Raw genomic sequence first — 14,837 nt, forward strand, 5'->3', positions numbered from 1 at the left:
GGGAGGACCCGAAGCCCGGTCCCTTGCACGCCGATGTCATAGGAACGAGAGCTTTCTTTCGGTCTTCCCTCTGGAAAGAGATCTAAGAGGCGAGTATAACTGGTGGCTGGAAAGGTCTGTGAAGGACCGTTGTGTTTGGGCGGTCCTTTGTGGAGCCGGGGATTGGACCTGATAATCCCTGTGGATATCCCTTCCAGCTCAGGATATTGCCTGATTCTACGATTGTTGTAGCTGTGTGGAGGAGTACATAAGCACTGTGTCCCACAGCCTCTGATTTTTTTTTTATTGTGTCCCCAGGCCCTGCCCCCTCCTTGGGGTCCAGTGGGGGTGGCCCTGGGGGTACAAAACCCACACCCCATTGGTGGGAGCCACTCCCTCGGCTGCTGCCGACCCTGGAACCTTTGGAGGAGGCTCAACCGGGGGCTGGGGCCTGGCCCTTAAACGGGCACCAGGACTCCAAGAGCGCCTGGCTCCATCCCCAGCAACGTTCTGTTTCCCCTGCTCAAAAGCGCTCCCCAGGGACAGTCCCTTTCAACTTCTCCAGGGCTGCAGCCGTAATAGTGGTGTAAATTGGCCACGGGGATGGCGTCCGATGGAGTTGGTTGTCAGTGCGATTCTGTGCGCCGCCCCAAGGCCCTGTGGCTTCAGCCATGGGTCGGACTGCGAGGCGGGGGGGAGGGACTCGTGCAGATGCAAATGGCTATGCTTGTCTGAGCAATAGTTGTCTGGATCACCCCAACTGTTACCAGCCCATTCTTCAGGAGAGACATTTTTCCAAGCTGAGCTATGTCAGGCAGAACTGGGAGATGGCCCTGGTGCCATTTCCATACGTGATCCCAGGTTGTGGTGTTTTCATTGAAACTCTTGAAGCTCGTTTAGCTGTTGCTCTGTTTCCGGTGATAACAACAGCTCAGTAGATTACATCCGCTGATCCCATCTTGTAACGCCTCTATTTTACGGTTGGGTTTTCCCCTCTCCTGGCAGGAAGATGCGCTCCAACCTCTTGCTGATTATACCGTGATCTTTCCCGCCCTCCAGCATCAGTTGAGTGCTCTCCTACCTCTGCCCACTTACACCAGCTATCATAAGCCAATTCCTCAGGGAACGGAGGCTTTGTTTGGATCTCACGTTTTGGTAGCTACTTGGTGACTGTGCTTGTCATGCTGCTGCCTCCACCAGTTTGGCATCGCAGGAGATGACAATTGCATTTCACTTGGTTCTCCTGAGTAGCCATGTCAGAGTTACTGATAACTGAACAAGAGCGGTAATTTTTAGCGCAAAGCCTAACATTCTAACAGCCCTTAGTCACGTAACGGTGAGGAGCTCAGTAACGCGATTTAATGAAATGGATGAGAATTAAACAGAGACCTGATTACAGATTCAGGGGTGACAAGATCCACGCTCAGTAACAGGGTACCTTAGAACAGATACAGATACAGACAGATTAACAGAAATATCAAGTGGAGTAACACAAACCCTTGTGTTACAAATGCGTCTAGTTAAAAGGCATAAATAAGTAGGGAGGTGGATGTCAGAATGAGCTGGCCTCTGCTTGAGCTTGGAGCAAATACTCCCAAGGCCCTGGCATTCCTCAGCGGGCGATAACTGAGGCTGACTCGAGTGGGAGGGCTTTGCCCCGGCTTCTGCTGAGCGACAGCCCCGAGAATTTGGTTGTCCCTGAGAGGTGCCTTGAGCCCGGTTTTGCCAGGTACTTGTACAGAGCAGCTCCCTTGGGATTGTTCTGGGGCAATGGGATGAGAAGCAGGAGTCAGATCCGAGAAGGGCTTGCCCTCGCGCCCCAAGCCACTGCCCCTTGCTACCCACGGCAAGCAGGGGCTGGGCAAGGGAAGGGGTGTACTGGCTGTACTGGGTCTCCACCTCGTGTTCAAGGAGAAGAATTGCACCGAGAGGCCTGAGAGAAGGGGGAGAAAGTGGGAGGGGCGGGGGGGGGGGGGGGGGCGCGGCGCAGCACTGCGCCCCAGGTTGACGCAGGCGTTGTCCAAGGAATCAGAACAGCAGACCTTGCACGTGAGCCCAATGCAGAGTTTTGCCAAGGGGGGAGGCAGGAAGAAGTTTCAGTTTCAGCCTTGCGGGTGGGCGTCTTTCTGTACCCAAAGACGTGCTTTGTGCCCTCGATGCTGAGGGCAGCCACCCAGGGCTGGGGAACGAACGGCTGCACGGCCCCTGAACCCTGACCAGCAGGGAAACTGGGAGAACAGAATGCCGTCACTGCTGATCTGTACCAGTTTGACTCTGCTTTAAGACTCACTGCAAGCTTTCAGAATAAGGGTCCCCTCAGAAGAAGACAGACAAGGAGCAGGGTTGAAAAGGAACAGGGTTGGTTTTAATTGGTGGTTGTTGCTGTTGGTTGTAAAATAGACAATCAGTCTATGGTGTTACACTGTCAATGATGTCAGACAGTTCCAGAAGGAGCTCGTCCACATCCTTCTCAGCGTCCACCTCAATTTCTCCTTCCAGTTCTCCTGTGATCTCCATCATGAACTGCTCGAGATCGTCCTCTTCAGAGACGAGTGCTTCCCCCGCCTCTGCGCAGCTCAGCTGCTGTGTCTCAGCTGCGTCTTGTGAGGAATAGGATGGTGCACTTGAGACCTCCGACTGTGCCACGGAGTCCGCCTGGCTTCCTGGAAGCAGTTCCAGGCTTGGGAGGACAAGGAAGAGAACAATCAGTACGTGACATCTCTAACTGGAGAAGCGCTTTCAGCAAGAAGTCGTCCTCTGCGAAAACCTGTTTACTGACTGAGCTACTTTTCCCCACGACTTACTCAGCAGAGATTTTGAGTAAGCAATTGAAATCATTTCAGAGGACCTGTTCCTTTGTTGGATTATGCCACGACACATCTCAAACACCCCCTTCTCCCCCTGATGTGAAAGAACTTATGTCTAATGGAAAAAGGGCACTGATGATGAACGAGTTGTGGTCATCACCTGCTTGGAGGTGTTTCGACTGCAGGAATGGTCACCAGGCTGTCCCCGGGCAGGGCTGGAACGATGGCCTAGGAAGAAACAAGACATTGTGTATGAAGCACGGGACAAAGATTCCTAGGTAACTTCTTTTCCCAGAGAAGCTGCGGATGCCCCGTCCCTGGAGGCATCCAAGGCCAGGCTGGATGGGTTTCCAGGCACTTGGATCTCGTGGCTGGCAACCCTGCTCACAGCAGGACAGGTGGAACACGAGATGATCTCTGAGGACTCCTCCTCCCTTCCCTCAGCCTGAGCTGAGCCTGAACCCAAATACGGAACCACGCTGCTCCCGAAGGAAGCATTCTCTTGAAGGTTACAAGCGACCTTGGGTGTTTTTCACAGCGCAGCATCAATGGACAAAATCCTTCCCACCACAGAGCCATCTCCGAATCCTAGAATCGCAGACTATTACAGAGTCATCACTGCTCTACATCTGATCAAAACAGGAAGTTTGCACAAGTATCCTGTGAGACATCTGCTGCCTTCAAAGGAAACAGGAGACCTGCAGAACATTTGACACTCCTACGTTTCTTCAAGAGCAATGTAAACAAACCTTCCGTATCCGCTACTGCTTAGAACCCCCTGTTCTTACCGTAGGTAGTTTTTTAGCTGGGGGCTCATCTGTGTCCTCAGCAGCAGATGGATGCATCTCTGCTGCTTTTCGTTTCCGTTTCTGCTTGGGGGGGAAGGTGGTTTTCCAATCAATAGGCTTCACGGCCTCCTTGCGTCCACCTAGAGTCAAAGGAAGGGAGAGCTGGTAGAGTCCTGCTGTGCCTCGAGAGAGATCCACGTTCTCTTATCGTTCCCGCAACCCTTCCTCAAAGTTAAATACACTTGACCAGTGGAGTTACACTGCCACGTGCTGGATTCTCAGCAATGTCTTCCACACAGTCATCTCTGTCTGCCAGCAGTGCATACAGAGGAACCAAGAAACCCAATGGCTGCGCCCAGGAATACCCCAGGGCAAGGAAAACTCTGACACAGAGCAATCCTAGGTGGCAGCGTTACTTTTCTGAGACGCCGTCACGAGCTCCCTGTGCTCACCCTTGACTCGTTTCTTGCAGGGCAATTCTTTTACTTTTCCCTCCTCCTCCTCAGATCGCTTGCGTTTTTTTCCAGCCGGGCCATGGGAGGAAGTTGGGATGTCAACTGCAGGGAACAGTCCCAGGAAAGAACAATCAGAACAGCTAAGCAGAAAGACAGTGCATCAAGCCCAGATGCCTGTTGAGTATCTGTACCTCTCTTTGGTGCCTTCCCAGGCTTCTTGCCCAGACTTCCTGCAAGGCCGCTCTTCGGAGGAAGGCCACTGGCGTCAGCTTCTGGCAGAGAGAAAACAAGAAGTAAGTGAAGAGCATCTCTTTGGAGGAAGGTTTCAACACAGTCAGCCACAAGCTTTAAGTTTTGGAAGTCTGTCCCTCAAGCAGCTCCCATTCACCATCAACTGCCATTCTGAACCCACCTGCACACAGTTAATTTCATTTCCGCTGCAAATTGCTGCAGTCACCAAGGCACAGCCAGCTATCCAGCTAGTGCCTTGGTAGCCTTGTTCCTCTGGTTTTCCATCTTAGCCCGTATCTCCCCCCGCCCCCCTCCCCCACCCCTCCCCCCCCCCCCCAAAAAAAAACAACCACCATTCAGACGGCCAAAACACAAACTAATATTTCTCTTAGCGTGGCTCTTCCCTGCACTCCCCACCAGTGAATGGTTACTTGACATCCCGCACCCGCTCAGAAGTAATATTCCAGATTAAATCTTTCACGCTTCGTGCCATCAGAAACTCACTTTGGCTTGGTGGTACGGCCAGTCCGTTCCCACCGCGTTCCTTCAAGTGGAGAAAGGCGCAGTGGGCTTTCTGACAGCCTCCTGGTTGATCCTCCCAATAGCACGGAATCTCACTGCGCTTCTTCTGAAGAGAGAAAGAAAGGAAGGGTCACGGAAACAGGCGCACGAGGTTTGCAAAGAGACGCAGCGTTCCGGGTCGTGCCAGAGATGGGACCGTCACAGTGCTGAAACATCACCTATCACTAAAGGAAACACCTGGGAGCGCATTCACAACACCTGCGTGAGCTGTAACCGCTCGGCATATTTCGCTTTCTCATCCTTCAGGTAGAGGAGACAGGCGCTCTCAGTTCAGGGGGTTAAACCAATACACCTGCTGCAAAATGCTCCCGTTATTCGGGAGAAACGGTGCCTTCAGGTGCCGTGGCGAAGTCCACCAGAAATGATCGGGCAGAGCCTTAGCTCTTGACCATCATCTCTCGCCCCACCCTTTGCTACTCCAAGCAGCCAGAGCACAGTTGTCTGAAGAAATCCAGGGCAGACAAGGCCTGGTAGACCGCAAGCAAGCCCCGCTGGCAGGAGGGCAGTGCCCGCTCTTTCCTCCCACCCTGCTCCAGCAGGTGTAGGAGTCTGAGCAATGCGGTCTTTTTGCACCTGGGGAAAAAATGCCTTTGGCACCTAGCGCAAACAGCTCTCGCTAACATAGAGCTGAGGCATGGAGTTCTCTTCCCCCTGCCTCCTCCCGGTCCCCTCTAGAAACAGAAACCCCTAAGATTTTCACAGCAAACGTATCTAGCCTGCACAAGTGCATTCCGCCCACCTACAGCAATGAAAAGCGGTTTTGTGGCTAAGTTGGAGAGCACGTCTTTAGGCAAACACTCACATCAATTCTCATGTGCCTGAACTTGCAGTTGCCACTGGAACAGCGACCCTCCACCCACAGCCGGCACACTTGTTCGCTCCCCAGAGCCGCTTCACAGTGGCGGAAGGGACAGCTGTCTCCCTGCACGCAAAAGGAAACCACACGGGAAAATAAGAGTACGGCCTGAAACGTGCCCATGCTATCAGCCCAGCTTGTTAGCAGCGAGCGCAGAATCCCACCGGTTGTGAAGGTAACGCATCAGTGGTAGGTCTCCCCCTGCTCCACCCCTTTCTCTTACGAATGAGGACAAGGAAGAAAATGCAGGCAAAGGAAACCCAACCATACCTTCGTGCAGGTGGAGTAGAAATAGAAGTAGCAGTCGACTCCTCGCTGAGACATGATGAAATTCTCAGAGCAAGCTCGGCTTCAGAGGAGTTCCCTGCTCTTGGAAAGAGCCGGACGCCCTCCTTCTTGGACTGCTTGGATCCGCAAAATCGCCTTTCCGACCGGGACCCTGAGGAAAGGGTCAAGAACCGGAAAAGAATGAGGAATAAGCATTTCCCCAGCTTTCCTTTTATGCAATTTAGACTCTCGAGGAGGGCAGCGTCTCGGAAGCAGCTGGTTGAAGAACTGTGCCAACTCTAGATCCAACTTGCGTCTAACTGCCACGACCTCTCCCAGCAAGTACTGTCCTCCATCTCACCTACAGTTACATAACTTGCAGCACACATTTTGCGTTCCTGTCATGAGAATGAATCCATCTTCTCCCCTTGCTGCAGCTGCAAGGGATGCACTGGTACGACTCACGTGTTTGACGAACCTACGGTTGTGGCTTACCCAGGCACAGCTGCAGGCCTTCTCCCTTCCAGCTAACACACCAGCCCGATGGCTGAGCAACACCGTCAGCGAGAGCGGGCAGCACCCGTCAGCCACCACCACTCTCACTGCCAGCCGGGACGAGGGCTGACGCAGCGTGTCCGCACTCCTGCGCAGCGCTCACGGCTGTGGCACTCACTGGTGGCAGCCACGGCCCGAAAGACAGTGCTTGTGAGGTCACTGTGCTTGTGATGTCACCGGACAGTCCGTGCCCCAGCTGAGCACTTGGCTCTCCACCGTGACTCGAGTGGGGTTTTGTTAAAAATATGCTGGATACGGCACAGCCAGCCATCGGTGGGTCAATAAAGCACAAGTTGCACTCTGTGAAGTCTGTGCTCTTCTTCCTTTGGAATGTCTGAAATGAAGGCTGGGGCCCAGCAGCAATTTTGCAGGGGTGCGGTGGCAATGCTCAGTCACAGCTTGAAGCAGTGATTGAGCACCTGGTGGGAAGGCAGGGCCAACCCAGGGGAGCTCAGGTGCATGCAGACCCTTCCCAGACCTCACTGAAGGGTTGGCAGTGGAGGCAAGGGTGTCTGACTGGAGATCCCTGCCTGCCCGAGGCCTTCCAAGGGTCAGCAGCTTTTTTCCTTCCTTTCTGCGTTATTTCTCAGCTGCGGCACTTGGGCTTATCCTCACGTGCTGCAGCCTAGGACTTTGCCACCCCACTCTTATCCCTGTGCTTTCCGTTGCACTGTAGCATCACACAGGGGAGTAACGCCAGTTCCTCATCCTCACCGAAACGTGTGACAGAATCTCACACAGAATCAATTTCCCCTGGAAACGGCCATCTGGAAGGGCCTCGTCTGAGCGGGGAACTCCTCCCCAGCCTAGCTTTCCTGCTGAGACTCCTTCCAGCAACCACCCGCCACCAAGCCCAGCTCACCTCTTTGGCCCGCTCACTCCAGGCTGTGCCCAGGTCACACACGCCACAGCGGTGCTTCTGACGGGCTCTCAAAGGATGATCCCTTGCAAGGAACGCTCAGAGCTCAGTCTCTGCGTGCAGCACGCTCACCAGAGCACCAGCTCTGCTCCCCAGCTGAGCGCCAAACCCTCCCACCCAAGAACGATTGTGACCTCAGCACGGATCCGCAGCACTTCTGCGCTTTCATCATAAACCAAGGAAGCAGACGCCTCCCAGATCCCAATTCTAAGAGACCATTTCTCTCTGGTAAGAGAGGTCAGAGACACGATCAGATTTTTGAGTTGAAGATCTGGTGGCAAGCCCATGCAATCCACGTGAAACCCTGCGGGTAACGGAGCTGCAAACGTGACATGAAAAAGGAGCCATAAATAGACCAAAATTGATGATTTTGTTTTGAGTCTTCAAACCTATGCTCAAATTCCTTCATGCCACTTAGAAAAGCGGGAGGGAATCGGGCAGGAACACGTGCATCTGAGCCCTCTGGCTGCAGGAGCAGTGAGACAGACTTTGTCTAGATGTTGTGCTAAGGGACACGGTTGGTTTGGTGGGGAAATGATAGAATCATAGAATCACCAAGGTTGGAAAAGACCCACAGGATCACCCAGCCCAACCATCCACCCACCACCAGTAGTTCCCATTAAACCATTCCAGTGCCTGACCACCCTTGCGGAGAAGTAGCATTTCCTAAGGTCCAGCCCGAACCGAACCTTCCCTGGCGCAGCTTGAAGCCGTTCCCTCTAGTCCCATCACTGTGACACGAGAGAAGAGGCCGACCCCCCCCACCCCCCGCCTCACTACAACCTCCCTTCAGGTAGCTATAGAGAGCAATAAGGTCTCCCCTGAGCCTCCTCTTCTCCAGGCTGAACAATCCCAGCTCCTTCAGCCGCTCCTCGTAACGCCTGTGCTCCAGACCCCTCACCAGCTTTGTTGCCCTTCTCTGAGCACGCTCCAGTCCAGGGCCTCTCCATGTCTTTCTTACAGCCAGGGGCCCAAAACTGGACACAGTCCTCGAGGTGAGCCTCACCAGCGCTGATTACAGGGGGACAATTACTTCCCTGTTCCTGCTGGCAACACTGTTCCTGATGCCACTGTCCCCAGGATGCCACTGGCCTTCTTGGCCACCCGGGCACGCCGCTGGCTCACCTTCAGGCGAGCATCAGTCAATACCCCCACGTCCATTTCCTCTACACAGTCTTCCAGCCACTCTGCCCCAGGCCTGTAGCGTCGCCTGGGCTTCTTGTGGCCAAAGTGCAGGACCCGGCGTTTGGTCTTGCTGAACAGCTATCCAGCCTGTCCACATCCCTCCGTAGGGCCTCGCTACCCTCAGGCACATGGACACTTCCAGCCAACTTGGTGTCACCTGCAAACTTCCTGAGGCTGCGCTCAATGCCCTCATCCAGGTCCTCGGTACAGATACTGAAGAGGACAGGCCCCAGCACCCACCCCTGGGAAACACCACTCGCTGGTGACCGCTCGCCAGCTGGATTTAACTCCATTCACCACCACTCTCTGGGCCCGGCCCTCCAGCCACTTCCTCCCCCAGCCAAGAGCGTACCTGTCCAAGCCACGGGCTGCCAGCTTCTGCAGGAGAATACCGTGGGAGACAGCGTCAAAGGCTTTGCTGAAGTCTGGCTAGACCACAGCAACAGCCTTTCCCTCATCCACCAGGCGGGTCGCTAGATCATCGCAGGAGATCCGCTTGGTCGAGCAGGACCTGCCCTTCGTGAACCCACGCTGGCTAGGCCTGATCCCCGCTCGTCCCGCACGTGCCGCGTGGTCTCCCCCAAGACAGTCTGCTCCATCACCTTCCCTGGCACCGAGCTCAGGCTAACAGGCCTGCACTTCCCCGGATCCTCCTTACAGCCCTTCTTGGAGACGGAGACGGAGACGGAGACGGAGGTGGAGATGGGCTCCGCACGGTGATGGGTGGACAGCCGGACCGGATGAGCTTGGAGATCTTTGCCAACCTCGGAAGATTCCCGTTGCTTACTAGGCCACAGCGAGCCCCTTTGGAAAACGGCGTCTGCGGAACGCGAGGAAAATGTCCTTGCCCGTTTGTTTCTTGAGGCCAAAGATAAAAGCATCCTCTGCTGAGCGCAAGACTTCTCGGGAGGCGAAATCACGGCCGCAGAAGAGGCCGGCACGGCAACACCGCCGCTCTCGTCGGGGGGAAGCGGGAAGGCCTCTCGCTCCGCACGCATGCGCTGTAGCCGCCGCGCTCCTCAACCGCCAACCGCCCCAATCGGAATTGGCATCCTCGTCGCCCAATCGCGGCCCGCGGGGCGGGGACGGCCCCACCTCCCGTCATCCTCCCGGCCAATCACGCGGCCCGCTGTGTTTAAAAAGGAGTGCGCGCGGCCGGTAGGCGTCGCTGAGAGGATCTGAGCTCGTGGCGGAGGGGCGGAGCGGAGCGAGGAAGCGAAGCAGAGCGGCGGAGCGGCGGCCGCCCCGGTGCTGCCTGAGCCCGGCTGGGGCGGAGTCAGCTTCAGCCCTTCAGCCTCAGCCTCGCGCTCCTTCCCTGAGCCGCGCCGAGGGGGTTCTCGCCGCCCCTCGCGGAGCCGGTCCGGGTGCGGCGGTCGCTGCGTGCGCTCGGTCCGCCGCAATGAAGGCGGGCGGTGAGTGCGGGCCGCGCGGCTCTCCTTCGTTCCCGTCTTCGGCTCCGCGCGGGTCCCTCTGAGAGGGCTCTGCGGGCGGCCCGGGACGCGCGGCGGGAGGCTGCGGGAGGCTGTGGGGCCGCGGCGGGGCGGGGCGGGGGGTCGGAGCGGCGCGGGGCGGCGGTTGGCCCCGAGCCGCGGCGGGCGGAGATGCGGCAGTGCCCGCTCCGTGCCGGCTGCCGCCGCTCCCTGCGGGGCCGTGAGCCTTCCCGGGCGTTGGGTGATCGGCGAGAGGCGTTACGCGCCTCCGCCGGAAGGCTGCCGTGAGGAAAAACGCGACGGAGCGCTGTTGGCCGCCTGCGAACGGTGCGATCCCTCCCTGAGCGCTCCGCTTTCGCTGTGGGAGCGGCGGCTGAGCGCTGCGTCGCGGCCCGGCGCCTCTCGCCCTGCCGAGGCCGTGCGCTTCGTCCCTGCTTCCAGTCCTGGTTTGGATTCCTGCTGCTCGCTTGCCGACTTGCAGCGGGCTTTGGGGCTCCCGAGTGCAGGCAGAGCCCGGCTGCTCGCGGCAGCCGTCGCCCTGTGCCGTCCCAGCGGATGGACGGCCGGCCGGCCGGCCGGCGGGAGGGGCTTCGGGCCCCTTTTCTGTCTTCCGCCGGCGTGACTCGTGTGTTCTTCCTGGCTTCGCCTCACCTCCTCGGTCGTTTGCCTCTCTTGGCTGCCGTGCTGAGGGTAAGCTCTCCAGCAGGAAAGGAAGGCTGGTGCAGGCAGCGCCCCGGTCTGTGAGCGCGGCGAGGTGAGGAAGCTGGCTGTGAGGGGAGGGGTCTTCCAGGAGCACCTCCCGCGGAGAGGTGGGCTTTGGCCTCGGGTGGCTTCGTGGGCCTTAGCTTCCTCATCCCTCCTCATCTCTTGCTCTGGTTGATGCGCTTGAAGAAGCGTTCCACTGAATTCCACACGCACTCTAGGGGCACCTTTTTTCTCTTCCACCTTTTCTCTTCCTGTGGCTCAGCGAGGTGTTGTGTTTTTGTTTTCCAGCGGTTCGCTGCCGCTGTTCCAGATGCTTCTGTTTCCCTTCCAAGCGAAGGCTAAGGGAACGGCCCCGCGTCCTGCCGTTGCTAAGTGTGCCCGAGGATGCTGTGCTTCATGCTGTGCCTTCGCCTTCCTGCTGAGGAGCTCCTCTGGCTCGGAGCGGTGAGTGCCGGCCCCTCCTGCAGTGCGCTGCCTTATTTCTGCCCCCGGGAGCCAGAAGTGCAGGCGGGAACGCCTGCGTCCGCGGAGGCGTGAGGAGAGCCAAAAAAACCATGCAGTAGGTAGCTATTTGCTGGCCTAGCGGTCAGCTTGCTCACTACTGCAACCTCCAAGACTGGCAGCAGTATTTGTGTGTTTTGTGTCGAGTTTCTGTGGGGATGGTCCTTCCGGCTCCCCGTGACTGGCAAAGTGAATTTGGTTTGGCATCTCTTGCTGTAGTGATGGCTAGCCAGGGAAGGAGCTGTGATTAATGAGCTCCCTACCTAAAATTCAATGGTGTTGGTCCCGTTCTGTTAGTAATGCTCCCCCTCCTACCTTGCAGGTGCGCTCCCCTCTTAAATACCTCGTGGATGATCTCGCTGGTGTTTGGGCGTGGGCACTAGTGTTCCTTGTTTGAAGGTAACACGTGACCTGAAATCTGTCCCTGGTGCTTCCATGTGAACCAGCAAGTGTGATGGAAGAGCACAGCTCTCAGGGTCGGTTGTTTTGCCCAACCCCGTGTGGTGAAGGATGAGTAGACTTGGCTATTGAAGCAGGTGCAATTTGAATGGGTTGTTAGTAATCTGCCTAGAAAGGAAGGAGAACGTCTCTTTACCCATCCGATTGGAAGGAGATGGCTTGACTTGCATGTCACGCTAATTGTTCTGCTTCTAACTGCGGTGCCCGCTCTGATGTGCGTACTGTGTGTGTCTCCCTGTGGAGAGTGTACGTTTAAGAGCGTGCAGATAGCAAGGCATCTGCTTTTTTGTTGAGATGAAAACTTGGGTTTCTTAAGGAAGGCACCTTCAGAGATGGTTTCTGGTTTCACTGGGGAGTATTTCAGGGTTAGCAGAGAATGCCAAATAATACCTGGTAATGAGAGGTAATGTCTTGTGGATGCAGCTGTGGTCTAAATAGTCGGTGCTTGAGTTGTATGGCCAACCTCTGTTCTCCTTTGGGTATTAGATACCTACGGTTGTGGACTACAGAGAAGTACAATGTTGTCTATAAGCCATGCTAAGACTAAAGCGCTGGTCTTTCTTTTCAGCGTCCGTGGAATCGCTCAGGTTGGAAAAGACCTGAAGGATGACAGGCAGGTGTTGTCTCACTGCAGTTCAAGACAATTTGAAGGTGAGCGTTATGACGAGATAGGCCAAGAAAAGGTGGGTTTGCTGTTCTAATTTGTTTGCTAAAATCTGCCTCCTTGAGCGAAAGCTACCGTATGGCAGGCTGTTCCAAAGTTCCCATAACGGGAAGTGGGTTTTAACTGGAGGTTTTGGCAGTAGAGAATAGCTCGGTAAGGTTGGGGCTTCTCAACTTCATCTGCCGGGACTCTAAGTGCTGTGGTTGACCAGCAGTTCTAGGAAGGACTCGGCAGGATAGCTTTCTCCTTGGAAGAAATGAGGACAAATAAGGATGAAGTAGCTGCTTCCTGGCAGGGGGAATCACCCTGTGGAATTCTTACCGCTTCTTTGTCTTTCAGGTGATGAGCTACAGCCAGCTCTGTTGGCTGCTGGGTGTGAAGCGGGAGGACCCGAAGCCCGGTCCCTTGCACGCCGATGTCATAGGAACGAGAGCTTTCTTTCGGTCTTCCCTCTGGAAAGAGATCTAAGAGGCGAGTATAACTGGTGGCTGGAAAGGTCTGTGAAGGACCGTTGTGTTTGGGCGGTCCTTTGTGGAGCCGGGGATTGGACCTGATAATCCCTGTGGATATCCCTTCCAGCTCAGGATATTGCCTGATTCTACGATTGTTGTAGCTGTGTGGAGGAGTACATAAGCACTGTGTCCCACAGCCTCTGATTTTTTTTTTATTGTGTCCCCAGGCCCTGCCCCCTCCTTGGGGTCCAGTGGGGGTGGCCCTGGGGGTACAAAACCCACACCCCATTGGTGGGAGCCACTCCCTCGGCTGCTGCCGACCCTGGAACCTTTGGAGGAGGCTCAACCGGGGGCTGGGGCCTGGCCCTTAAACGGGCACCAGGACTCCAAGAGCGCCTGGCTCCATCCCCAGCAACGTTCTGTTTCCCCTGCTCAAAAGCGCTCCCCAGGGACAGTCCCTTTCAACTTCTCCAGGGCTGCAGCCGTAATAGTGGTGTAAATTGGCCACGGGGATGGCGTCCGATGGAGTTGGTTGTCAGTGCGATTCTGTGCGCCGCCCCAAGGCCCTGTGGCTTCAGCCATGGGTCGGACTGCGAGGCGGGGGGGAGGGACTCGTGCAGATGCAAATGGCTATGCTTGTCTGAGCAATAGTTGTCTGGATCACCCCAACTGTTACCAGCCCATTCTTCAGGAGAGACATTTTTCCAAGCTGAGCTATGTCAGGCAGAACTGGGAGATGGCCCTGGTGCCATTTCCATACGTGATCCCAGGTTGTGGTGTTTTCATTGAAACTCTTGAAGCTCGTTTAGCTGTTGCTCTGTTTCCGGTGATAACAACAGCTCAGTAGATTACATCCGCTGATCCCATCTTGTAACGCCTCTATTTTACGGTTGGGTTTTCCCCTCTCCTGGCAGGAAGATGCGCTCCAACCTCTTGCTGATTATACCGTGATCTTTCCCGCCCTCCAGCATCAGTTGAGTGCTCTCCTACCTCTGCCCACTTACACCAGCTATCATAAGCCAATTCCTCAGGGAACGGAGGCTTTGTTTGGATCTCACGTTTTGGTAGCTACTTGGTGACTGTGCTTGTCATGCTGCTGCCTCCACCAGTTTGGCATCGCAGGAGATGACAATTGCATTTCACTTGGTTCTCCTGAGTAGCCATGTCAGAGTTACTGATAACTGAACAAGAGCGGTAATTTTTAGCGCAAAGCCTAACATTCTAACAGCCCTTAGTCACGTAACGGTGAGGAGCTCAGTAACGCGATTTAATGAAATGGATGAGAATTAAACAGAGACCTGATTACAGATTCAGGGGTGACAAGATCCACGCTCAGTAACAGGGTACCTTAGAACAGATACAGATACAGACAGATTAACAGAAATATCAAGTGGAGTAACACAAACCCTTGTGTTACAAATGCGTCTAGTTAAAAGGCATAAATAAGTAGGGAGGTGGATGTCAGAATGAGCTGGCCTCTGCTTGAGCTTGGAGCAAATACTCCCAAGGCCCTGGCATTCCTCAGCGGGCGATAACTGAGGCTGACTCGAGTGGGAGGGCTTTGCCCCGGCTTCTGCTGAGCGACAGCCCCGAGAATTTGGTTGTCCCTGAGAGGTGCCTTGAGCCCGGTTTTGCCAGGTACTTGTACAGAGCAGCTCCCTTGGGATTGTTCTGGGGCAATGGGATGAGAAGCAGGAGTCAGATCCGAGAAGGGCTTGCCCTCGCGCCCCAAGCCACTGCCCCTTGCTACCCACGGCAAGCAGGGGCTGGGCAAGGGAAGGGGTGTACTGGCTGTACTGGGTCTCCACCTCGTGTTCAAGGAGAAGAATTGCACCGAGAGGCCTGAGAGAAGGGGGAGAAAGTGGGAGGGGGGGGGGGGGGGGGGGGGCGCGGCGCAGCACTGCGCCCCAGGTTGACGCAGGCGTTGTCCAAGGAATCAGAACAGCAGACCTTGCACGTGAGCCCAATGCAGAGTTTTGCCAAGGGGGGAGGCAGGAAGAAG

At 55.7% G+C, this 14,837-nt stretch overlaps 2 protein-coding genes across 4 annotated transcripts; one reads left to right on the forward strand and one right to left on the reverse strand.

The window, feature by feature from the left end:
- Positions 1–2,322: 2,322 nt before the first annotated feature.
- LOC107057021 (zinc finger CCCH domain-containing protein 11A-like) lies at positions 2,323–9,661 on the reverse strand. Of its 3 annotated transcripts, none has more exons than XM_040647791.2 (9): positions 8,977–9,661; positions 5,969–6,137; positions 5,645–5,764; positions 4,765–4,888; positions 4,221–4,301; positions 4,027–4,131; positions 3,575–3,714; positions 2,947–3,014; positions 2,323–2,659 (listed from the first exon to the last, which is right to left on the reverse strand). In XM_040647791.2, exons 2-9 carry the CDS (start codon positions 6,020–6,022, stop codon positions 2,389–2,391), a joined length of 963 nt encoding a protein of 320 aa, XP_040503725.1. In that variant the 5' UTR covers positions 6,023–6,137; positions 8,977–9,661; the 3' UTR covers positions 2,323–2,388. The 3 variants fall into 3 exon arrangements, with proteins under 3 accessions (XP_040503725.1, XP_040503726.1, XP_015157489.2); XM_040647792.1 differs by lacking the exon at positions 8,977–9,661 and adding an exon at positions 7,383–8,096; XM_015302003.3 differs by lacking the exon at positions 8,977–9,661 and having other exon boundaries at positions 5,645–7,376.
- A 564-nt stretch (positions 9,662–10,225) lies between these two features.
- LOC124417192 lies at positions 10,226–13,246 on the forward strand. The gene is made up of 5 exons (XM_046900698.1): positions 10,226–10,338; positions 10,536–10,808; positions 11,048–11,203; positions 12,288–12,370; positions 12,723–13,246. Exons 1-5 carry the CDS (start codon positions 10,226–10,228, stop codon positions 12,935–12,937), a joined length of 840 nt encoding a protein of 279 aa, XP_046756654.1. The 3' UTR covers positions 12,938–13,246.
- Positions 13,247–14,837: the final 1,591 nt, after the last annotated feature.

The sequence above is a fragment of the Gallus gallus genome, chromosome 14 (genome assembly GCF_016699485.2).
Source record: "Gallus gallus isolate bGalGal1 chromosome 14, bGalGal1.mat.broiler.GRCg7b, whole genome shotgun sequence".
Lineage (NCBI taxonomy): Eukaryota > Metazoa > Chordata > Aves > Galliformes > Phasianidae > Gallus > Gallus gallus.